The sequence below is a fragment of the Typopeltis vanoorti genome, chromosome 2, assembly GCF_054136105.1.
Source record: "Typopeltis vanoorti isolate ZY-2024b chromosome 2, IOZ_Tvanoo_1.0, whole genome shotgun sequence".
Classification (NCBI taxonomy): domain Eukaryota; kingdom Metazoa; phylum Arthropoda; class Arachnida; order Uropygi; family Thelyphonidae; genus Typopeltis; species Typopeltis vanoorti.
In genome coordinates, this window is record NC_143550.1 from 44564280 (window position 1) to 44592104 (window position 27825).

The 27825-nt window shown below is 32.6% G+C and overlaps 1 protein-coding gene across 1 annotated transcript in view; it reads right to left on the reverse strand.

Moving 5' to 3' along the window:
• Positions 1–3113: 3113 nt before the first annotated feature.
• LOC150108976 (voltage-dependent T-type calcium channel subunit alpha-1G-like) overlaps positions 3114–27825 on the reverse strand; it is a 123403-nt gene continuing 98691 nt past the window's right edge. The window contains exons 26-35 of the mRNA XM_090401369.1: positions 23808–23897; positions 22536–22728; positions 18233–18384; positions 17092–17201; positions 15525–15655; positions 14263–14412; positions 9837–9958; positions 8200–8469; positions 7504–7621; positions 3114–5617 (exon numbers count right to left, since the gene is read on the reverse strand). Coding sequence (XP_090257495.1) covers positions 4632–5617; positions 7504–7621; positions 8200–8469; positions 9837–9958; positions 14263–14412; positions 15525–15655; positions 17092–17201; positions 18233–18384; positions 22536–22728; positions 23808–23897 — 2322 coding nt within the window. The 3' untranslated portion in view covers positions 3114–4631. The remainder of the gene's footprint in view (positions 5618–7503; positions 7622–8199; positions 8470–9836; positions 9959–14262; positions 14413–15524; positions 15656–17091; positions 17202–18232; positions 18385–22535; positions 22729–23807; positions 23898–27825) is intronic.

Below are 27825 nucleotides of genomic sequence, written 5' to 3' on the forward strand. Positions count from 1 at the left end.
TACTTCTATAATATGAAACGAGCACAAGGCATACTGAACCTTCCCCGTCTGTTTATATTATAGCTTATATGACAAGATGCATAGTGAAGTGTTGAAAAAACATCACTCAACAGATTTCCTGTAAGCATGATAATGGTATTCCCATACCAGGAGATGAATGTCAATTACTACCGAAAGATAGTACTGTAGAATTCGAGTCTGCACTCTGTTAGCTGCAAAGTTGATATATAAGTAGAGAAGACATTTTATTCTTTGTCGGATGTGATTTTGAATTTCTGCATTCATATAAGTAGATGTAAGTAGAAAATGTATGGTAATGACTTGCTTCAGATGTTGATGATGTATATTTGGTGAAAGATTGGGTTTCATTCTTATAGTCAATCCAATTCGGCTCGATGGATTACTGAAAGTGAAGACTGCTATTAATATGAAGCAACAGACATCCGTCTGTTGCTTCAAACGAACTTTATTTATTATATAGAGAGATAAATAACAGTAGAAAAGTATGGATGGTAAGTCTCTTCACTAAAATACTGCGTTGGCTTATGCACGGTATCTATTTCTTTTTTATGTTTAAACAAAAGTTGCATATAAAAAAAGATCTAGACCAAAAATAGTAGCAAGTACTTTTCAGAATGACGATTACAGTACAGTGATCAAGGTCTTGCTTTGTGCGAATATATCAGTCTGATGTTGTTCCTGTCCAACACTAACACAACCTTTAAAAACTGTAAAAACTGCTCTGTCTGGGGAAACTAGAAAAGATAAATACAGTCACACATTGCCCTAGGAAATGTTTAAGGCGGTTTTTCTGTTGATAGGTGCAGTTTACGCTTTAATGACAGCTTAAATGTGTCCTTCAGGCCTCTTTCTAAAATAAATGTTGCAAATACCAGTGCATGGCTCATGATTGCGAAATATCCTAAGGGAAAAGTTGTTCTTGGAATAGAATGGTTCATTTTGGCATTTATATAAGGATGTTGCTGAAAAAATAAACAAAATTTTTTACACAGAAATTCGCCATCTTGGGCATTTGCTAAATATATTCTAAGGTGCTCTTGAATTTCTGGGTTATAATTGAAAAGAACTCTTTTTTTTCTTTTTTTTTATTCGTTATACTTTCCGTCATAAATTATTTATCCACAGGCAATTCTGCGCATCAAAAGTTTTCTTCTGTTATTTTTTTTTTCACGTGAAAATATTGTGACGTAGAAGGTGGGTGGAGATAGTAAGAGAAATGACAACAATGAATGCAGCACGTGGAAGCTCAGGCTTGCGAAAGAATATATGATATCTTGCAAATTGCATGTATATATATATACACACACACACATATACTATAATTGGAAGTGTATGTTTATAAATAAAGACACGGGAAAACATTTTCCATAATCTGTTATTTGTTAGCTTACAAATGATAAACGAATCCTACAATGACAAAAGAACGTACATGAGAACAATGTCAATATATGAATTGAAATGATTCATGATACTATAGATACGGTGGGTCCTTCAGTAATTTTAATAGTTTTTCTCCTTATGACGATTATTATTATTACGATTATTATTACTATACCATTAGTTGCAGTACTGAGCAATACTAAATCAAGTTTATCACCTAGATCAATTAGGGAAAAAAAAGCTGAATCACTATTTATTTTCAATGCTGCATTTGATAGCCAGGAACCAGTGCATTAAAATCAAGAAAAACACGCAATAATTACGTAACAAAATTGTATAAAAGGAATTAAATTAAACATAATAAATACGACAGGTTTTTGCTATACGTGACAATTAAATTTTAGCAATTATTAACAAAAGATTCTTGCAACTGTTCAGTAGTATAAAAAAATTAATAAGGCTTAAATGCAACAATTCTTTTATATCTCTACTCTTATTGCATATCAACATTATGCTTTTATGTCTGGTCATGACTGCTCACACAATATATGTTTATAAAATAAATTTATCATTGTAGCAACAATTATGCAAATCGCCATCAAAGCCAGCAAGACTGAATACAAATTCTTCCAAAATTACAAATATAATTTCATATTGTTTATAAAAATACAGCCAAATGTGCGCAGAAGTATTATATCTTTGGGGAAAAATAATAATTATATACCTAAATACTAACGAATTATTATGGAACTAGGTTTTGTTTGCAATTTGCATGTCATTGCGCTAAATTATTATGAAATACACCAAGTGATACATCAGTGCTTAAATCTATACAAATTCTGGAAATTATAATAATTAGAAAGCTTTAAAACTGGTAAAATAATATGGTAGAAAAATTAATGAAAAAACGAATATTTTTTTATGAAATGTATTCAACGCTTAGGAAAATAATCGTGATTTTTTGTGAAGACGATAGGTAAAAATATAAAATAATCAATTATCTTCAGAAAATGTTACAAAATAAGATTAACGTGAGAAATACACAGCGCGCTCATTACTAGAGCGTTGAGTGAACTAGAAAACGTTCTACCTAAGTCCAGGTAATATGCTACGTACAATATATACATGATTTTACATCATAAAGAGCAAATGGCTATGTCTTTATACACAAGGCAGCAAATCTATCCAAATTGCCGAGAATGATTCACTTTTATAAGTTCACTTAAATAACAGGCAAAATGTATTAACAATGGAATAGATTTTAATAGACCTCTGGCAATAAAAATAAACTCACAGAGATAAATTTGTTATAACAATCCATCAACATTTGTTAGAAAGCTCATTGTTGACTGCGAGTATTTTGTACTGTATTATGTAACAATAGTTCATTGTAGATGGCGAGCATTTTGTACTGTATTACGTAACAGTAGCTCATTGTAGATTGAGTCTTTTGTATTGTGTTACGTAACAATTAAACCATAATGTAAGGTAAAGTCTTACATTAGTTTGCTTTCTCTCTCTCTCTCGCTCTCTCTGTTTGCAATATCAACTAAGATGATGGGTGAGTTGCATGACTAATTGTTTAATTTTATAAACTACAAAGGATGTTTGCTATTTGAATAAAGCCTAATGGACTCTCTCAACGCCGGCACGATGACTTCGTTAACACCCCCCCCCACCCCCCACACACACAATCTAATTTCTTTCGTTAATATTATTCAATTATTATTTTAATCTGAAATATATAGCTATGCTATTTTAATATTTAGGCATGGTTATTGAAATTTGCTTGAGAAATGAAGGCTCTTTAGAGGAAATGACATCGATTAAGTGTGTTTACTTTAAAGTTAACGGTTTTATTAATTTATTTATTCAAAGTTGAGATATTTCGAAATTGATCATATTTAGAAAAACGGATATTGTGTCAAATGATTATTAGGTGATTTGAAATATGTGAAATCGTGGTTACAATAAGTAAACCAAGAGCTCATTATATACATTCTCATAAATATTAAAACATAAAAAATAAAAACTGATTACAAAGGGGGAGTTCAAAAAATTGAAATCCAAGTAATGATTTAGCTACTGTATACTAGCGATTTATTTATATAGTAAGGGTGGTTTAAGTTGCAAATGTGTATAGAAATATCTTAGATATACTGCAATCTTGAAAGAAGTTAGACTTGTATGTCGTAAAAACACGACTAACTGATCCTCTTATTGACAGTACGATAATTAAATGAAGTCGCTTCGCTGTATAAAATAGAAAATGGCCTGGCTTTAGCTTGTAGAAAATACTACATTCTTCTTAATTAAAAGATGCCTTGTAATTGTAAGCGGACTCCAAATACAACTTCTAGCTCTTTATCCAGTTTGGTCAAAAATTTGAATTATTCCAAGAAATGGGGAAAAAGTGATAAAAATATGACCAGCGTATTAACTGTGTGTTGTTGTCTTTACGGCTCAAACAGTTACACTCAACAATGCGGAGTCATTGTTATACCAATCAAACGATGCTCCTAAATTGAATAATTTTATATACTGCATTTAGGTACTTAGTACAAGGATAGATGCAGACAATTTTTAAGCCTAAATAGAGTGATTGTAATGTACGAGGCACTGATATATTAAGTTTGTTCCATACTTACCATCATTTAGAGTAGGTGTTCATGGATATTCAAGGCAGTAGATTAAAATTATTTACCGATTTCTAACGAACACGAATTGTAACCGGTATTGTTCAGTTCTGTTGATGACCCTTTATTATTGTTGAAATTAAGATTAATTCACGCTTAATTTGAAGTCGATGTCATTATTTCCTCTTCTCTCATCTTTGTCTATTTCTATAGCGCTTTTGTGCCTTCGATATATATACTGACACATACTAAGATTGCCTTCCTGCTCATGTATTGCTAATCGGAGATAGGAAATTCTTTGTCATTGGCAATTTCTGTGGTTTTATTTCAGACAAGCGAAAACTGACGTTTATAGCATTGATGACTTTTAATTGTTGGCAGGCAATGTTGATTTAATTATAATGATTTGATTGTTACAATTGTTACGTTTTTAGAAACTGGCCATTAGAAATTCAACTCGTTTTAATTGTTATCTTTTCATTCGACCAACAATACTTCAAAATCTACCATATCTCGGCATTTCGCATTTTGGATTCGCTGCCTAGAAAAAATAAAATAAAATAAAATAAAAATTATACTAAAATATGTTTAATGCTAGCAATCTAGGGATGTTGAGTCCGTTGTACATGATTTGTCCCTATTTGCTTCTTCAGGCACATCCGACTGAGAACTTGGAGAAGAAGAAGTTAACATAAGCCTCTTGTTTTTGATTCCGCTTGTTCTAATAAGCGGAGTATCCTCACAAGGGTGACTGTCAGAATGCGATGGTGAACTGTAAGCAGTAGCTTCCCTTCTTAATAAGTCCGATTTGTCCGTCTTGGGAAGAAACTCCGATTTCGCAGGCGACGAAGAAACACCACCGGAGTCGGTGTACGAAGTGGAGTCGAAACTGCACCTCGGATGCAAGAGCGGGTTCCTTTTTGGAAGAAGAAGACGGCGAGATGACGTAGCCGACTCGTCTTTTTCTTCGCTCGAAAATTCCCGTGGGTCTCTGCTGTGCCAAGGAGATCCATCGGAAGAAGACGAACCCACTTGTTTACCATCTGAAGTGGAAGGCATGAGATTGTAACAAGCAGGATTCCCACCTAAAGCACCAGGCGTCCATTCACAAGGTTTTTTGGACGTTGTGTCGCCAATGGTTGGGGATGTTCGCAGTGATTGTCTTTCGGGAAGTTGCAGTCCTTCATCACCACTGTCTTCCAGGGAATGAGCTTGCACAATCGAGAGATTCGAAGAAATCCACGGAGCTGGTAGTTTCACATCGCAAGAATCGTCTGCTTGAGGATTCTCTCTGACGACAATGCACACGTCACTGGAAGCTATCAATGGAGCTTGAAGAGTGGAAGGTGAAGCCGAGGTTACTCCGAATGGTAACGGACTAAGATTGGCCACTGAAACCTTACTGTCCATTTCATCCGGAGATGCCCGTCGCAGATTGACATTATTGATTAACGATGATGGAGTCGAGGGAGGGCAGGAAACCACAGGAGTAATTGTAGATGGCGAGACATCGTCAGGGTCCTCAAATACACTGTCTGAAACATCACTGACCAGAGCAATTGAAGAAATATCCAAGTCTGCTGGGGAAAATATCGAAACAAATATTAGTTTACATAGAGGACATCTTAATATTTAAATCGTTAATTATAAAAAATAATGCGATGAATTTGTTTTAATTTTATATTTTCAATTGAATTTCGTGTGCAACTGGAAACATAAAAATGAGAAGCTGAGCACTTTTTAACAGTAAGCGTTAACATGAAATCGCAGAATTTATTTGTATAAGAAAAATAATTATTTGATTTATTACAATTGATAAATTTTTTAAAATGCATTGAGACATTTAAATACATAATTCAAACCAAAATAGGGATAATTTCGGAGCAACCATTTCATACACAACACTATGTAACACGGAGTTTTATAAATAAATAAACGCAAAAGGTTACCAGTACGAAAGCATATAAAAAGATGTAAATCCCTTTCATTGTTGTGATGTTCTGAGAATATAAATTTTCCAGACGTAAAATCTGAACTATCAATTTCATTGTGTTGTTTTGAGAATGTAAATTTTTCAGGCGAAAAATCTCAGCTATCAATTTCATTGTGTGATTTTGAGTACATTTTACGGACGAAAAATCTGAACTGTCAATTTCATTGTGTTGTTTTCAGAATGTAAATTTTGCAGACGAAAAATCTCAACTATCAATTTCATTGTGTTGTTTTCAGAATGTAAATTTTGCAGACGAAAAATCTCAACTATCAATTTCATTATGTTGCTCTGAGAATGTAAAATTTGGAGACGAAAAATCTCAACAATCAAGTTCGTTGTGTTATTTTTGAGAATGTAAATTTTGCAGCTAAAATCTCAACTATCCATTTCACTGATTGCATATTGTTATTACCTTCTGGGCATATTTAATTATGAAACTGTCATGTTATATTATATTTGAAATGTTTGTTCCGAATGAGAAAGAGTTTAAATATTTCTGAACCTATTTAGCGAAGTGGTGACTCCACATTGATTAAAATCTCTAGAAGTAAATGAAACTCGAGGAAAAATTGGACAATTAAATAAATTGCTCCTAAGAGAAATCGCCATAAGAATTCTTTTACGTTGTAAGGTACTACTCGAACGTTTGCTTTAGTTTAATATTTCACTGAACACTCTTTAATCAGAATGGGAAAATAGCAATTTATCTAGTTAATTAGAAGAAAACGGGTTTGTCGATGTCAGTTTGAATTCAGATTTTGAAATTGATTAATTTAACCAAGAACAGAATTCAAGGATTTAAATGAAAATTGTCTTTGAGTAGGGTGTATTGCTGGGTAAGTTAGAATATCTCTCTATAGTTCTTGTCTTTTCAATAATACAGTAACAAATGAAAATGGGAATGAGAGCGAGAGAGAGAGAGAGAGAGATCTGAAGGGGGGGGGGGATATGTCAATGGATCGGAATGTTTAACCCGGCGTTGCGGTTTGTCGATCGACGTTTAAAATATTCCACAAAATGTAAACTGAAGCCTTTTGAAGATGAATGACATTTAGGGTGGAGGTCGAAAGCGTACAAAGTTTATTTTCAGTAGGATAACACGGGTTGAGAGTCTTAACAGAGAGCTCTTTTATAACTAATGTAAAGTAACTGATAATATCTATATTAGCATTGCGGTTCTGAATAAGAGTTTTATTTTGCTGACAGTTTTACGAGAAAGAATTTCTTTAAAATTTTATATATCTAGACATTGACCAACATTTCTAATAAAAAACGATTTTACTAATCAATTTCAAATAAAATACTTTCAAGGATAGCGAAACATTTTACTATTAACATGTATATATTCATTTGAATATATAATAATTTATAAATTTTATCCATAAAAAGAAAAGCAGTATCAGTATCTGGAAAATGATTTGGGTTAATAATCATGACATCGTTCAAACAAATAAAAATTAAATCATACATTACCATCATCGCCATTCATAAATGTAAAAATGAAGTTAGCAGGAAGCGAAGCCATTTTTACAACTGGATGATGAACAACTGGCTTGCTCACAACGACTTTTCGATGTTTACGGCGACATTCCTAAGAGAAAAGAAGGCGTTATTATTATTATTTGTTTTTCATTTTTATAGCGGATAACTTAAAAAGCCTGTCCATTACTAGAACACATTTAAATGTAACTCCACATTAGCTAACAGATAGCTCATGCACGATTGTTGAATGCATTAGTTTGCACGCACAGTATTATTCAGAATCACCTGACATGCGCTGAAAGCAACTAATATTAGCACTCTGGTGAGTGTTCTGTAGTTCTTTTATTTATATTGAAAATGCAAAACAGTAATGGAGAATTTCATACATTATATTAAACGATATTCGACTATATTTAGTTGGAGGAACAGTTCAGCTGTTTAAATTTTAAAACAAGTTTAAATTCTGCATTAAAAATATATCATCAAAACCACTGATGGTATATTTTCTCCATATTATCTTTCTAAAAAATGATAAAGATAAAGATATCTATAAAAATAATTTTTTTATCTTTATATAAAAAAAAAAAGATAAGTGGAAATCTTAAATCCTATTTCACACAATATCGAGTTTAAAAGTTCGTGTTTTAAGATGTTGATGTTGAATAGAAAAACAGAATATATTCTTACGTGCACTTTTCTTTCGCCCATTTCTGCTAACTTCTTTTCTTCTTCTTCGGCTGCCAGCAACTGCTCTATTTCGGCTTCAATCTCCAGATCGTCATCCATCTGTTTATGAGAATCTTCCAGGTGTTTCATGAGCACCGCAACAACCACATTCACCAAAACAAATTGAGCCATCAACACAAATATTACAAAATAGAGTGGAGCGACGATCTTCGATGTACAGCAGTTACTAATGCAATCACTAGATTTGTCGCAGTTATCACGCAAAGTATCCTATAACAAAGAAAAGGAAGATATTTTTTATTACTATTGTGGTAATAAATAGCTTTACTGTGATTTATATTGATGCAGTTTAAGGCCGAGGTTCTTAATGTCATCAGGCCATAAACATATTGTCAGGATGAAGTTAAAAAAAAAAAGAAAAAGATAAATAAAAATAAAATAAATAAAATAACAAATTTCAGGACATATTTTTCAATTGTTATTTTTACATTGTTTTCATCCACAAAATGATGAAATTTGATTCTTAAAGGAATGCGGAATTAAAGCTTGTTGTAAGATGTGTTTTATAGCGAAGAATTTATTTTTAAAAAATAAAAATTTCAAACGCGATTATAACGATTATATTTTGTAAGTTTCGAGTGACTAATAAGAATAATTTTAATGCTATTAATTAATGTGACACTATTAATGTGCGGAACACAATTGTAGTTATCATCAAACTTATTATGAACAAAAACGTACTAAAGATAATAATGCCATCAAGGGTTATTATTGCCATATGTTACAGATATATGTAAGTGCTACATAAAGATAAAGAAAAAAGGAAGCTAAAATAAAGGAAACAGAATGTGCACTCATGAGCCAAAATTATGACCATGTAACCTGTTCCAGCCAACCAGACCAGCATTGAGTTTATCCTGTTATGGGGATTGTTTTTATGCACATCACTGAGTCATCTCTTCCCCACTGAACATATCTTGAGCGCTAGTTCTTAGCTGGGAATAGTTTCGGACCTCCCTACATAATGACAATATGATTCGATGGATCTTCTGACTCTTCCAACAAGTGTTTTCATGAAACGCGTTATGCAAGCATGGCTCAAAGAACATATCCAAACTTCCCGTGTGTTCAACTGGTGTCCTAATTCTCCTAATGTTAATCCCTTAGAACCTTTGTCAGATCATGTGGAATACAGCATCTGCGGTAGAGGCCAGTACCTCATTCGATTGTTGACTTGCAGGATATTATTCTGTCTAGTTTGTTTGTCTAGATTACCTCAGCACACCTCTCCTGATGTACTGCAGTCAATGCAAGACAAAACGCGATATTATGTTTTTCCAAAGGAGACCCAACACATTGCCAGGAGAGTTAGTCATAACATTTTGGCTTATAAGAATTTATTTAGCTATTCGTTTATTTTTTTTTTTTCGTTTATTTCAATGTATCTTCATACATTGAAAATTTCGTTAAAAAAATCAAATATTAACATAGCTGGTGTTACAAGATAAATTCATTCTAAGTTGAGTGAATTAATTAAATAAAATTTCTGAAAATAATACAGTAATTCATTCTGGAATAAAATAACAGATTTCAGAATTAGATCGCATAACTTACAACAGCATTTATGGAAGACTTACCTTCATAATCCCATTCCAGTTGTCCCCAGTAGCCACACGGAAGAGTGTGAGGAAAGCCATGCCAAAATTACGAAAGTGCGCATGTTCACCCAGACCCTCACATGGGTAGTTGTCATTGCATTCTGAAAAGAAAAAAACATCGGAATGATATTTGTTGAAAGTTTTTCACTTGGTTATAATATAAATTAAAGATACAAAGAAATTATATACTTGGCTTAATCCAATATCCAAGTGTAAGCAAACAAAGTTTGCGCCTGAAGTATCATTCAGGACTGGAGCAACTCGTGGCAAAGGTGGTATAACTTTTCATCACTTGCCTTAGTATCCCATAATGCAAGGCAGATCTCCTTGCTTACATGTATAATGCTATGCATTATGGGAAGGGTCACTACCCCGACCACCTTCAGGCGCAAACTTTGTTTGTTTACACTTGGATAATGTATTAAACCAAGTATATAATTTCTTGATATCTTTAATTGAATATAATATAATATAGGAAAATATGACTTCTGCATTACTTCAACCTTGGTATCTCACCTTCGGGTCTGGCTCCCACTGATGAGACCTCAATAAAGGTCGAAACCGGTCAGGGTCTTGACCCTTCTCATAATGCATAGCATTATACATGCGCCCGCAAGGAGATGTGCTTTGCATTATGGGATACTAAGGCAAGTGATGAAAAGTTATATCACATTTGCCACGAGTTGCCCGTCCTGAAAGATACTTCAGGCGCAAACTCTGTTTGCTTACACTATGATAATGAGTAAACCAAGTATATAATTTCTTGGTATCTTTAATTTATATCGGAGTAATATAGCTATTAATTTTGTGGAGATGATTTTTTAATGAATTAAATAATATAAAATCCTAACGTGAGTTAGAAATTTAGATAAAGATGGCACAAGTGGAAGTGGTATTGATATATTCTTGTATAGTCCGAAGCAAAATGGAAGTGATCTAGACTGACTTATTCTATGACGAATGTGAATCTAAATTCTAAATCGTTTAATCTAACTTCCACCCACGAAAGTCTGCATATCTATAAAGTAATACCTAGGGCGAGCTGAGGATAGATAATTCGATGATTTTACTCTGGACACCAAATATAGAAATTTTTTTCAAGCCACCTCAAGCTCCAGTATACAAATAATTACCTTAAAAGTAAACATTTTGAAAACGTTTTCAAGTGAATGGGAGTAGAAAATTATTATCGAATTCATTTTCATCGCATATTAATTTAACAGAAGAATGATTTTCAAAAAAAAAAAAAATATAGAAATGAATTGTAGTCCTGGTTTGCAATGTGGTTAGTGTATCCGTTCTATACTCAAACAGGTTGCGGTTTTCCAGTTCTGCCATGGCAAGGACGTTTGTTATTGTCTTTAGGTGAGAGACCGCAATCCCACTTATTGAGATGGTGGTCTTACACATCCCACTTATAAAGAAAAAAATATTTAGTCTGCACACTGATCGAATGTATTATTGGATTTTAAAAAAAATCTTTGGGTAGAACTACACATAAAAATACTAATTACAATTTCAAATCAAAGTTACTTTTCACATAAAACTTTGAACTTCAACCATTTAACACACACACCCGCACGCAAAATTAAGAGCGCTTCGAGGTACTTCCTTCATATTTCATGATTAAATGCTGTGGTATATTTAATATAGTCACACTGTTTAGTATGACAAATAAGATCATTAAAATCCATCAAAAATCCTTATACTGGAAAAACAACGCCTACTTAATGCAGTACACTGTTGCAATTATAATGAGACAACTCGTATATTAAGTTGTACTAGTTCTCATTTACTATTACACACGTCATCAAAAAATAAACATCTGCAACTAATTTTTTCATTATTCACTGTTATTATTCCCACACAATATTAGATAGGGGGAGATAAACAGTATTTAGCACCGTAGATGAATTAAAGATCATATGATCCGGGTCCTCCAACTCTACAAATTTTCCGAAGTTATCAAACATCGAAGAGTGGAAAGGTGAAGGATTTTGAAGAGTGGAAAGTTGTAAGCTGCTATTTAGGATTGAACCGATCTACGCGTTTTTGTCGATATGAAACAAGCTATTGTGATATAAAACTAATATCTTTTATCTCACAACACAATACTCAGATATCAATCATTCGTGTACATCGAAATAATGACAATTTATAACACATTTGGAAATTCATAATGTATTCCAAGTAAGTTATTGCTTTTTAGATTGGGTTTAACTCTTCTGTTTTCTTTGGAAATGACATGAATGATTGTCTACGTATATCACTCAACATTTGCTTGGTAAAGCTTTGGAGTGATTCACCATGATATATAATAATAATAAAAAAAATTGAAATGAAACATAATAATATAACACAGTCAAGTCGGACTCTGTCCGCGCGGTTAGCCTAATGGCTTTGCGCTTCGTAACCATATTACTGGGGAAGGAGTGTCCTAGGTTCATTTCTCGTCAACGTGAGGAGTTTAAGGATCTGCCATAGTCAAATTAGCCTGGCGTGGACAGCAGGGTTTTTCCCGCCAGTTTATTTGGTGTTTTTCATCCCGCAAACCGGTCTGAGAACACACGGATTACAGTCAGGAATACTGACCCAACCATAGATCTGATTCGTCAGCCTATGCCGGTCCCGGAGCCCGGATAAAATTTGGGGGGACTAGATGGTACTGTGAACTCCCGTAAAAAGGGGGAACGCAGTATCATCACACGAAATTTATTTTAAACTCTTTGTTTTTGAAATTCTTCTTGGGATCCCTGAATTTCAAATCAAAGAAATTTTCCTTTATACGTAAGAAATTTAATAACATATAAATCACGGTGAAAAGGAAATATTTCCAAAACCAGTATATGTGAACGAAGCAATAAAAATGTTTTCTTATAAGTAACAAATACAAATGACTGCATTGATCACTGTGTTTTGAGTACTTGGAAATTAAGTACTCAAAACACAGTGAAACGCAGAAAAATAATACTAATTTCCTAAGAATTTTAGACACGAACTTTATTTTCGGAGTCAGTTCTGTTAAACTGAGGTTTTCTTATTTATTCTTGAAATAGTCCAATTTCGTTTCCGTATTTTCTTTTTTCTCACTCCATTTGAAACACTTACGTAAAGAGACCTTACATGTCATTCAGTATGAGTCATTTACACCATAAACTGTCTGTACGTTGTGGAAAAAAAGTGGATGACTCCATTATTTCTGAATCGAATATTGTTCGAAATAGCATTCGAAGACGTTTTCTTCGCCAAAGAAACTTTGATTAAATGAGATGATTTATAGGCGTTTTTTTGCACTCTTTTTTTTCGTTCTTTTACTGGATGTTCATTCTACTGTTATTTTTTATTTAGTTCAAACAAACAAAAAAAAGAAGTAAATCACTTTCAGTTGGTTGCCGCAGAATGACCCACATCATCGTTAGAATAGGGTGGAAGAATCGCTTTAAGGATTTCGAAATTGTAATCTGAAAATGATCACCCACTTATAAACGTGAAACGATATTTTTTTTTAGTTGTGAGAACAATAAAAAACAAAGAAAAGTAAAAATTCCAAGTGATCTTGCTATTTGTTGAAAACACAAAAGTCCTCTTTTAAATTCTGCGATTATAGTAAGCAGCTTTTTTCCATTGAATCGTAACGCTCTTACTGACCTCTCCTGAGTTCAATAACTTGAGTTCCTTAAAATAAAAATGTTAAGGGACAGATTTGCGGAATAAGAATGATGCGGAACAACAGCGGTGTTGTTTATATTAAGTAAAGTGAGTGAAAGAATTACCTTAGTGGAGAAAGAAACCAATCCCTAGTTCTACTGTTAGCGTTTATTTATTTTTTATTTTTATTTTTTTTTCTGTGGACGTTGCAGAGCGTCTGTCTGGATATGTTGTTAACAGTTTTTGATGTAAGAAACAAAGTCGTAATTTTTAATATACGAGAGGGGGGGGGGGTTTGAAAAGTGATGATAAACACCTAGAACAAAAAAGCAAAGGATATATTCCCGTATGTAAAGAATATTCATAAATAAAAGGCAATTATCCACGATACAATATTCGATCGAGTACAGCAGTTATGATTTTGATTAAAATACGCTTAGTAGGTCTCACTGTAGTCTGTTCCATTCAAATAACCTTTGAACTTTTGATCCAATAATTATGACACTTCGCATGGCCAACAAGCCAACCCGGATCATTGCAACGTACGGTTTTTTTTTTCAAAAGCAAGGTGGCAATAGTAGAAGTTCTTCGTGGTATTACTGCAATAATAATTCGAGTTCTTTTACGTTTGGTTCGTAATGCGTTGTATTTAATAGTATATTAGGTCAAGTAATTTTATAAAATATTTTGATCATTTCTTTCACCGTAAGTTTGCTTAAATAACATCTTCAAATAGTGCAATGGAGTAAGTACTTACCAAGTCTTCCAAAGAGTTCAACACCCAGAGCTGCAAAAATAAAGAACAGAAGAAAGAAAAGTAAACCGAGGTTCCCAACCTGTGGAAGCGCCTGCATGACAGTGTCCAGCAAAGCTCTGATCCCTTTAGCCATCTTTAGTAGCTTCAATACTGAAAGATGGGATGAAATAATAAATCCACAGCTCATGACAACAACAACAACAAAAAAAAAAAAAAAAATATATATATTTAAGAAAATTTTCTTTTAAGATGCAAACAAGAACAGTATTTATAAATAAATTGAAGAAAATTCTCTAATAAGTAAGCTTAGTAATGTCACAGTAATAGGATCTATATGGCCCACGAGCGGTTTCCTCAAAATATCATTTATTCCGGTCCTTTTTATATATAAATTGTGAAGAAAAGTTACGGGCTATCATGTTTTTCCGTTTAAGATTATGAAAAACATGAAAAATTGTGTTTAAAATTGTAGTTCTGAGAAACTGTAAATTATAAGATGCATGTGTTGAACAGTATTCAATATACGTCCAGTTCATCTTTATTTAAATTGATTTAATACAAGCCGTTATAAAGAATGTTTTCAGATTTGAGAGGAGCTCCAGCAAATGTAACGGTAATATCTCCAGGCATAAAATAACCCTACTTTATAATCTGGGATTTAAATTCATGGACTGCCAAGTTGAGATAAGGAAGACATACCTCACTGTTTCGGGACTAATTTATTTGGTAAGTGCTTCTTTTGGACATACCCTCTAAACTTGCCGACTGCCTGAACTCAAAATAATTGAACTTTAGCAAGCATTTAATTTAAATGGTTATTTTCTGACCTCTAACACAATTTATATCCTTTGAAAACCTGTTGAGAAAACAGAAATGTCATGTTGAATTAAGCCCATATTAGGTTCGGAGGAAGAAAGTGTCTGTTCAGAGAATTTGAAGTTATTGATAAAGTTTAGAATTGCAGCGGAAGAAACTAAGGCTACGAAATCATCGATTATATGTAACTACGTGTTCTGTCAATTTGCCCATTCTGTGGGATGAAAAAAAATTATTACAGAAACATCAGATTATTCTCTTCGTTTTATCATCTGTCAACGTAATAGTTTTCTAAATTTACTAAATAAATAATTAATAATAATAAAATAATTCCTCGGATATTCAAGCATTTATACATGATTTAAAATACACTAAACATGAAGCACTTAATGCTGAACATTGAAATATAAAAAGTTATGGTAGATAGTATTCTGATGATAATTTACCTCTAGCTATTCTTAAAACTCTCATGACACGGATGATTGTGGGATTAATAGGGATCAAGTCGGACTCCATCTCTTCCAGGATTATTCCCACAATGGACAGATTAACAATTATCACATCCAGTTGGTTCCATCTGAAAATAGTCCATATCGTTAACTTCATTGAAAAATGTTGACTTCATAGAGTATACAAGTGCATAAGGCGAATTTATTATTTTAATACAATTTTAAAATTGACAGTTATGAGGTAAACCAAAAGACTGGTATTAAAATGGAATCACCACGAAAAATGTCGAATCCATAATGTGAATTGTCGTAAAAAATCAATAAACGCTCGAGCACTTTATAAATGTTATATTTTTTAATCATTGTTCTGATTCACGTAATCTTTTATGTATAAACTTCATTCTTCATTTTCTGATATCAAATGTGAATTACGGTCAATGAAAAAAAGGGGGCCTACAAAATAAATACTTGAACAATTTCTTGAGTTCATTGCAATAAATTAATTATCATATGATATCATTGAAGTTTATTATTTAAACATTGCACACAATATTAATAATAGGAGATAATTTCATGCATATTTCATGTACATTGCAGCTCTGTGGGAAGATTAATACAATTGATATTGCACAAATGTGGTCATTATAATTATATTTCGGAAATTTTATTTTTTGGGATTTCTCTGAAGTGATTTTAACTAAAAAGTCCTCGTGGCTATCACTTAGGAGAACGAGAGTACTAATTCATCGAATCAGTGGCTTTTCAACTCCCTTAGAGGTTTCAACGCCTCTATATTATTCTCCCCAATCGATTGTTACTCATCAATTTTATTCTCTTGAATAGGTTGCTCCTCCTATTATTCCTCAGTATTATCCTCCTCAATAAGTTGCTACATCTCAGTATTATCTCCTCAATAAGTTCCTTCTCCTCAGTAGTATCCTCCTCAATGGGTTGTTCCTCGTCAATGCATAAACAACGAGGTGTTGGAAGAAAATATTAAAGAAAGAGATTTATCTTAGTGCACTTAAAGAAACAAATATAACGTATCTCATTCATACAAGACGAAAAGTTGCTCTCGCCCACTGATCAATGAAAAACATTACAGCACCAGGTGATTTATGATGGAATTTAGCTTCAAATATCTTATAACAGATAATGCCTAAGTAGTCATGGAAAATCCGGTTAAAAATATTCATGCTTCACTGAATATTTTAGATCGACTTCTGTCGTCAGTCTTATTATAGAAACGTGAAGAATTATGTCACAGTTAAGGTTTTTTCTGTCTGCGCATTCTTTCGAGTTTCCTAGTTCTTTCTTATTTTTATCGCTTTTATCTCTTGTTTCGTATTTATTGCATATTTCAAGATCACGATCTTTAACACGATCACCTGAAAGGCGCTGTGTCTTGCTGACTTTAGATCTCATATATGCGTATAAGAGCGGAGACAAGTCACACTTAATATATACTGATAACGGTTTCTCCATGAAGTTGTAACAGGGAAGTTGTAATATAGGCTATTAAATGAACTAAGCGTAGTAAATTAAGAAAATGTAAATATCTTACTTGTCCTTCAAATATCGTGGTATTCCTAATGCAATCACTTTCATTGCCGCTTCAAGAATAAATACTGCAGTGAAGAAATAGTTGAAAATTTTCAGGGCATATTCCAGCTCCTGAAAGTAGATTTAACAAATTATATTGTAAAATATTACCTTTATTATTTAAAGAAAATTTTATTTTAGAGATGATGTGGGTTTACTTTTTTATTTTTTTAATTTCCTTCTAAATTTCCTACGAGTTAAATATGATAGTTTAAATTGTCACTTACTGCCATACGAGAGAAATGTTTCTGTCATCACACAGAAACAAATATGCGTAATGAACAACAGTTCGGAGACATTTTCATGTCTTAGAACTTCCGTTCACATCGTTTTAGCCAATTAAAATGCTGTTATATGCTAATGTAAACTTAAAATACGTAAAAATTAATGCAGAATAATAGTATGTTAAGTGTATACAAAAAGAAAAAAAAAACTATTGAAAAAAATCACTTCTGTGAACAACGAACATATTTTTATCGACTGTTCATTTTCAGTTTAATATTTTGTCCGACAGATGGCAGCAGTTATGGTAAGGAAAGATGTATTTTATCTTCCTACGGGTTATCTTTTATCTTATAAATAATTCACCGCTTTAAAATGAAATAATTTGAACTCTTTTAATTATCGGAAACATTAACAATTCTTTACGTGAAATACAATTATAGAAATCGAGGTATAAAAAGTTCATGTAATTTTTAACATGAAATTATAACATAACTGCTTTAACGTAAATTTGATCACGCCTTTTACTAAATATTTAATTCGCAACAATTGAGGTAAAAGAATAATATCGCAAACAATTAAGGTAAAAGAATAATATCGCAAACAATTAAGGTAAAAGAATAATATCGCAAACAATTAAGGTAAAAGAATAATATCGCAAACAATTAAGGTAAAAGAATAATATCGCAAACAATTAAGGTAAAAGAATAATATCGCAAACAATTATACTGATATTAAAATGATAAATCTAGCATTTAACATTTAAAATGTTTCTCAATTTCATTTTTATTTACAAATGAAAAGAAATAAACAGAATAAAATATTTTTCTTTAAATATAAGATTTTTTGTTATATAATCTGGAGAAGCATGTAACGCTTACCGAAGGCATCATATAGAACTCCATTGCCATAGTTACGACATTGAGACCAATTACAGCAGCTATTGCAAGGTCGAAGTATTTGCTGGTAATAATATTATGAGTAAAGAGACGAGGCTTGGAATAATTCATATAATATGGAGGTTCCCGCATTTCTATAAAATAAGAGCAATATCAAGTTCAATTAAGAGAAATGATTATTTTTATATTATGCATGTAATGGTAGTTTCCTCAAAACAGGATAATAGTCAAACAATGTGATTTCTTTAGAACGACGCAAAAAAAAAAAAAAAGAGAAATAAAATAAATAATAATAATATTTGGTATTAATTGCGTATCTTCAAATCTTAATCTGGCTAAAAAAATTCCAATTTTGTAATATATTTAAAAAAAAAAAAATTACAAGAAAATTTTGTTATGAATTAATATCCTATCTTTTCAACTGTCTGAATATATTTGTTACTGTGCCACGTTCATGTGTTGTAATTAAAATTATGCATTGGGTGAAATAGTATAACGTGTATTGTTGTTTGAAAGACAGGAAATTTACGCTGTCAAAGAAAATGGCTAAAAAGTATTTAGAACATCATAATGACCGTGATCAGTCATTGTGACTGTAACGCTTAACGTTTTTCACTTCTTGATACGTCAAGTGTTTGATGCATTGTGTTCTACATAGTTCCGAGCTTCTCTAGAGTTAGCAATGATGCTAATTCTAGAGAAGCTGGATTTTAATAACAACTTTTCGAATATTGTGTTTAGGAGTGCTATGTTTATAAATGTCTGACGAAACTGACAGTTTTCTTAATGGGGAAGGAAATAAAATTTCATGGGGCTTATTTTACAGTTAATACGATTTAAACAACAGTCAGAAAAGAAAATTATTTTCACTAAAGGTCGCTTTCATTGAATAAAGATGATATCGAGGGATTCGCTTTACAAAGAGCTTTCAGGGCACTTCTATAACTAATGATGTTGTATAATAACCACAGACTACAAATTAGTTTCGTATCTATTATGTATGTAGAAGAGTGGTCAAGTGTCTATTTAGGGGGTTGATTACCGTTATGAAATTTTACGTTTCAATTAAAATAATCATTCATAGTAGGTTAATAATCAAATTTATTGCATGAAGTTTAATCGTTGATTGAAAATCTAAAACATCTGGTAACTCATGTACGTGGATAAAATTGAAAACAGTTCACAGCAAAACATTGAGAACTGTAGACGAACCTCTTTTCATATACAGACACGGCAATTTTTTAACTACTGACAACAGCAACTTCTCCCTTGGTATTGTTCTAAAAGAAATTCATGCAATTGAATGCAGTTTTCATATTTCTTATAAATCACCAAAAAATCTGAAACAAAATGTGATTATTATTTCTATAAAACATTTTCTTATATAACCAAGAACAAAACAATTCCTAACGTACTTTTTTATCCATAGAGCCTGGCTTCTGGCCAATGATAAAGAGAAACATCCTATAGAGTATATACAGGGAGTTAATATAACGAAGAAAAAGATGTGAAATTCGTAGGGAGGAGAGAGAGAGAGAAAGACAGGGAGAGGATGAGCTCACAAAGAAGAGAGAAAGAACAAAGTGAAGTAGATGAAAACAGAGCGATAGGAGTAGTGTCTACGAGGTAGGAGAGTTTGAGAGGTAGAAAGATAAAAAAAAAATACATAAATATCTAAATAAAAATGGGAACGATGGCACATAATATGATAGGAGGAGGTTGTCAACAAATAAATATGAAAACTGGAAATAAAAGATTGAGGGCTTTGCTAACGCAAGGATTTATGTAACTTATATCTATCTATGATTATAAGAGGGATATAAAACTGTGTGTTAAAAACAAAACTGTTAACGAAATTATTACAAAATTAATACTACTGGAACAGATATGAATATAGGTCTTTTACTAAATATGTAATGGTTTGTCTTTTGACATATTTTATCAGTGTATGAACGTTTACATACAGGCACTCAAAGATGCGGATATTCCTCTAGGAAAACTATTCCAAAAAGTTAATAAAAGATCTGTGTTATCTTTGTTATAGAGAGCCCCATCCCCAAGGAGAAAAAAGTGTCTCTCTACATAAAAGCCTATATTTCCTTCACACCACGAATTATTTACCATTAAAGATCACACACACACACACACACACACACACACACACACACACACACACACACACACACACACACACACACACACACACACACACACACACACACACACACACACACACACACACACACACACACACACACACACACACACACACACACACACACACACACACACACACACACACACACACACACACACACACACACACACACACACACACACACACACAGAAAGAGAGAGAGAGAGAGACTTAGAAAATAATAAATTAAATAATATATTTATTAAATAACACGATGTAGATCATACGATAGATTCCCACACAACAAAATTAAATATATGAATTTCGTGCAATTTAAATTAAAAATAATGTCAGTTAAATTTAGTCGATTATTTTTAAACGCCCAACACAAGAAAACTGACAATAGAACTCACATTATTAGGACAAATATATAGTGTTAGAGTTATGCACTACGAGATGGCGGTAGTTGTCTGACGCAATCTCCCTTTCAGATGACTATTAAAATCAATGATATCTGTCGGTCAGCTGTCAATGATTGGTTAATGCAATCTTCAAAATGTTAGTTTGGATTGAACAGCCTGCAATTTCCTTTGGGGGGGGGGGAATTAAAGGCATTAGTAAATTTATTTATTTTCAACCTTAGGTTTGTGTCAGTAATAACAATATGTATATGATTTACATACTGGCATGTCTTTTGAATGATTGCAGGTTGTCACTTATATCTACTCAAGTTTCAAAATATTAGAGGATCATGGTAGAATTACAAATTGAAGATCAAAACGCTTATGGAAATATCTACAGAATTCCCATTTATGTGAGAGAACATCAACAATATATTGAAGAATGAGAGAAGATGAAAGAACAGAGAGCTGAATACATCAGCATGGATTCAGCAGGTAAGAAAATAAAGCTTATTCATACTTTTAACTGCTACGTAAGTTAAAGCATAACCTTCTATAATTTAATTACAAACTATTTTAGCAATGCCCTTAGAGGTATAAAAAGAACTAAAGGTTAAAGCATACAGAATAAGAAAAAAGGAGAAGTGGAATATGGGTAGTTAAGATGAAGTTTGACGACAAGGCTAAGAAACAGTGGCACGTTTCATGGTGATTAATTCAGCATTATTAGCCTCTATGCAACGGTTTGTTATGACCATTTAGGTGGATCTGATATGATACAAAAAGAGCCAAGATAGAATCTTGAAGAATTAATTGAAATATGGAAAAAGAAATAACCCTGTGTGAATCTGTGAAGCACTGAAAAGAAAACAGTTTAAACAATTTATAATACTTTTTCATAGAGTAGCGATATTATCTATTATATAAAGAGTGAGAAAATTGTCAACTGTGCTTATTTGGTCATGCAATCGAACGAAATTGAACTCAAACCAAATAAAGAAGTGCAATGGGATATTTTTAAAGATACATAGTAAATAAGCCTGATAAAAGTTTTCTGTAGAATTTCTACTTTCTGTTATCAATTACTTGGCTAAAATTGCATGCATACGATGATTGAAAAAAACCAATCCAAAAAATCCTACGGTGGAAAAATCCTACGGTATTCCTTCACTCAACGCTGTACACGGAAAAGCAGAATTCACTGTATTCAACATACAGACACTTTAAATTGAAAGCAAACAATGCTAGAATAGATATGTTATCCTTATCATATTATGACAGATATTTTGTAGAATTAAAAATTGGTTTTTATTATATTATACAAAACACAGACGAATTCATCAGTGACATCACAATTAAAAGTTCAACAATTGAAAAGATGATCCAATAGAAAGGAAGGATCTGTTAATAATTGAACAATAATTGAGTAATAAAGTGAACAATAATATTTAAAAAAAAAAGGATATTTGTGAAAGATGACGAAAATTATAATCACAGTGCAAAAAATATTGCTACCATCTTATAATTAACAAAAGGCTGATTCCCGATGCATGCAATTAATTGGTAAGGATTTTTTATGTAATCAGCTGAATTCGAAAGTGCTTTTAACGAATATTGGTGCTGCTTTAAAAAGCTGAAGCAATAGCAGTTTTGTTACTTCTAAGAGCCTCTGCATTATAGCCACTTAGCCTTGCCGTACAGCCAAAGCCAGACTCTCAATCTAACTACCGACCCTTTTGTTGCATACTTCGTCGCCTTTTTTCGAGTTTCTTTGCCCTCTTAGCAGCTCTTCGAGCTTTTTCTTCGCGTTCTTGTTCTTCGCGACAACGGTGAAAATTTTCCACTACAACTCCAACGAACATATTTAGCACGAAGAAAGCGACCAACAGGAGGAAGGAAATGAAAAACAGCAATCTCCACTCGTTGTAATTTTCCTGAGGCTGCAAACAAACAAAAAAATAAAATAAAATGATGTTTAAAATTACCGTTTGATGGTAATCTGATTATTTATGTACAACAACAATAATAATACATTTAATGAATTTTACGATATATAATTATTTACATAAAGGTCAAAGACAAAATGACCGACTTATAGAATGCATTGATGAAATTGTTTGATACTTTTATTTGACACCTAAAATGTTATTTTAGGTGTCAAATTTTATTTGACACTTAAAATATTCACACTGCTTGCTTGAATATTACCAGATCCTTCTGAAACAATGGCATAAATCAAAGAAAGAGCAAGAAAAAAAAATCTTGGATGATCACATCTTATAAGCAACATGCAAATGGCAAAGTTTGTCGTGTAGTTTCTTTTCCATTTTCGTTAGCATATAAAATGGCAAAAGATTTACTGCGACCTCTACATATTTCAAACCACGTTTTGAAATTATTATCATCTTTGATATATCGCCGAATTATAGAGCAATAGTCAAAAGACGTGTCTGGTTACCAGCATGGAATAGCTCGCGTGATGTGGAATTTAACAATAGAACTTACAAGAAATATTTCAGAAAGATATCCGAGAACTAAACCAGAGCAATATGTAACATATAACAAAAGAAAAATTAGGACTGTTCTGAGAATGCGGAATATCTTACACACGTGAATGCAGTATATTTCGATCGACTGTAGCTATAATTTTTTTTATGTAAATGAATAAAGTAATAATATTACCATGTTTTAAATACGCTCTCCATCTTATCGTGTAAAAATGACATAATAATAGTAAACTTTTGTTTTTAGTATTGATAGCAAATTTTTCATCTTCTAGTTTTTGCAAAATGCGCATGTGCATTTTTAAACATTCATGAAATGTCGAATTTAAAGAATATAGTTTATATCGAGTTTAAACACAGTTTTACCTTGTTTAACTTTTCCATAATAGAACTGAGGTCTTATTTATAATAAAAATTATGGATAAGACCTCAGTTATATTTTAAGGAATAAAAATGTTATATAAAGAGCATTAAGATACATAAAAATGCTCGATCAAAATTTAATTCGTTCTTACCTGGATATCTACTCCAACTGCATCTAAACCGGTATACATAATATTCACCCATCCATCTTTCGATGATAGAACAAACAATGCCATCAACGCCTACGGGAAAAAAAAACAAGATATATATATATAAACATACCTAATGAACAGGGATATCCAAGTACTTAAAATCAGAAGAGATACACTTAAAACAGGATCAAATTATAATTTTTTTTTTCATTTTTTATAATCCGGAAGCCCTGCTCTAGATACCAAAACATGAAACTTTTTACAAGATACTTTAGACCTCCAAATAAGCAGGGCCTAAGAGCCTGTGTAGCTCAGTAGAAAGTGGCTCATTAGAAAGCTCAGTAGAAAGTAGAAAGTAGAAAACACAAACAACAATATCAAAGGAACACATATACACGGAGAAAGTGACGCCAAAATTTTGGCATATGCTGATGACGTCACTTTAACACTAGGAACACAAAAATCCTTGGACACAACACTCAAAATAATAAAAGACTTCAGCAAAGCCTCAGCACTGAATGTGAATCTGGCAAAATCCCACTGCAAAATAATTGGCAAGTGGGAAAACCAACCAAGGATTCCTTCAGGAATACATGTGAATAATTACATACCAGTTCTGGGCATCAACATCGGAAGCTCAGAATCACACGAAGAACAGTGGAAAGAACTCCATGACGGCATAAAGAAGAAAATTAATGCAATGCGCCCTAGACAGCTGTCCGTCAGAGGAAGGGCCCGGGTTTGCAACATCTACCTAACATCTCGCCTGTGGTACAAGATACACAACACCCCGTATCACGGAAGGTGGGCCGAAAAAATACACAGGCTCTGCGCTACATACATCTGGGGCTCTCAGTATGAACCGATGCGCAGATCAACGCTCTTCCATGAAGTTGAAGCTGGAGGTTTAGCATTGCTAATCATCCATCTGAAAACTCTCATCGGCAGGGCAATAACAGCAGCCCGAGCACACACACAAAACCTATCATGCCTATGCGGCAACATTCTTACAAAAGTGTTTGCCGCATAGGTTTATAAGCTCACTTCTAGATATAAAAAAACCAAGCCCGAGAATGTTCAAAGAAATAGCCGAAGGGTACACATATATAATGAAACACTCAGATACCGAAACCTTATTGACAATTAAACCAAGAAAACTATATAAAACATTAAGTCAAGTGACATTCCCACCTCCCCAACACAGGGAAATAAGAAAAGGAGAAATTAGGCTAAGTCCGGTGCTTAGCAAAGTTTTCCGACTTCCAATATCACCAAAATACAAAACATTCTTCTATAAAGTACACCATGCCTGTCTCCCCACAAAAATGTGGTGTGTAGCAAAAAAAAATCCCACTACAAGGCCCAGCGAAGTGTCATTTCTGACCCGACCCAGAAACAATATATCATATTATGATGTTCTGTAGCAAAACGTCCACAGTATGGAACACCATACAGAAATTCCTACATAAGACACAACCATTCTCTGAAAACACATTATTTGGTTGGAAGATCAAAAAATGAAAAAAACAGAACTAATAATCATAATAATAGCAATGTATGCAATATGGTCCCACAGATGTGACAAAATACACGGAAGAGACACCAGACCAGACATACTAGCAAAAATTAACAATTATTTAAAGGAAATTATCATAAACACTACACAAACCAAAAGCATAACAACACAGCAATGGAGGAAACTCGGCCTAATTGAAGAAGGAGAAGTAGAAGGAAAAATAAAACTTATACCGATAATGGAACCCCAGTAGTTAGTGGTAGACAATAATGATAACCCACTATCTGAACAAAAAGCATAATCCCAGACAAAGGTGCTGTTAACGTAGGCCCATTCGCCCCACAATGAGAGGAATAATGACAACAAGATATCAAATCTAATAAAAAAAATAAAATAAAAATAAAAAAATTAAAAAAGTATATATGTATATAAAATAATAATTAAAATAAATAAATAAGTAAAAGTTTAAAAAAATAATTAAAAAATTAATAATAATATATAGATACGCCTATATATAAGGGATAAGAATGTTTTATATATATGTATATCTAATTGTGTAAGAAAAAAAAAGGAGAAGTAAATAGCAAATTACTCCTTAAGATAAGTCAATACTACTCTAGTAATAAATATGTAGATTAAGATATATTACCACAAATATGTATATGTTCTTGTATATACAGACACAAGGACGGTAGAAATGTCAATTGTAAGAAATGCAGATAACATAAGTTCATAACATGATAATAACCCAAAATGTTAATAGGATATATTATCCATTTATAGACCTGTAACTAATTCTGCAATTCAGAAAACTTTGTATATAAGAAATTACAGATTTACCTCTTAAGTTAAGCAAACAATATAATGTTAAAGCAAGATGGAATTATTTTTTGTAAAAATAAGCGTGCCCACAAAAAAATAAAATCTGCATGAGATATAGAGATACTACCAAAATATATGCATATATAAATGTAAATAAAAACATAAGCAATGTATTTATTTTAAGAATAAGATGTGCATTTAAATTAAGTTAATAAAATAGTCTTCCAAAATATGTGAACAAAGATATAAAATGAAGATATATGTAAAACGAATTGTACATATGGAAAATGTCAATGCTGACATATATATGTATGTATATGTGTGTGTGCGTGGGTGTGGGTGTATATGTATATATTTATGTATATGTGTGTGTGCGTGGGTGTGGGTGTATATGTATATATGTATGTATATGTGTGTGTGCGTGGGTGTGGGTGTATATGTATATATGTATGTATATGTGTGTGTATATGTATGTGTATATGTATGTATATATGTATATGTATGTGTATGTATATATGTATATGTATATGTATATGTATATGTATATGTATGTATGCATGTATATATATATATATATATATATATATATATATATATAAACGAGAATAGACTGATCTGATAATGGAACTTATAAATAGACTGAAATCACTATGTAACATATACAAACAAAAATAACAGCTCAAGCAATTCAATAGGACAATAAGGATAATAGAAATTGAGCATGTGATGTTGTATCTTATTAAACAGTGATTGTAAAACAGGTGTCATAAGTATATTGTAACGAGTAAATGAAAATGCCTAATAGAATTAGCAGCCTATGTACAAATTGTAAATAGCTGTATATATATTTATTTTTAAATGTACACAGCTGCTGTTGTTGATACAAATAACCTCAGTAGAAGTAGCCTCAAGAAATGTAAATCAAAATGTCAATTAGAATAAACATTCTATGTACAAATGTATATATTGTAAATAGTTGTATATATATTTATTTTGATTGTACATAGATGCTTTAGTGTTAATAAAAATATACTCAGTAGAAAGTGGCGTTTGCACTCTACAGCGCTTGACCGCACGAAGAAAGGATTTGGTGGTTCAAATCTAGTCGCCGACTAGAGGAACTTTTTCTAAGCCTTTTTTCGGCCGGTTCCCGAGTTAGTCGATCTCTGGCACGGGCTAGCGGGTTTTTTTTTTCCGGAAACTCGGGATTTTCGTCCCGTAAACTCAAGAAAATCGACCGTAGAACCCACACTATTTTCAGACATTAAAAATATTGTGTTAGGGTTAGAGACCACGAGATGGCGGCACTATCTTGCGGCCTTCTTCACTGCGTACCGATGAATCAGTGATACCCTTGAGCTAGCTATCTCTCTGATTGGCTACCATTGGAGATTGAACTCCCCCACTGTCTCCAAAGTTAGATTGGGTAAACGGCCCCGCCTACTTCCTATACGGGAACAACATAGGCGTTAGCTGATTTTTTTTTTTTTTTTTTTTAATAAGCAGGGCCATGGTCTCACACCGAGCGATGAAATTCCTCTCCCACCTAAAAACAATCACAAGCATCCATGTCCATGGAGAAATTCGAACCTACAACTTGTTGGTTGGAGAGCTCAATACGTTAACCACTTGGCTAACCAGATAAGAATGATTAAACATTTAGTTCTAAATAAATCAAAA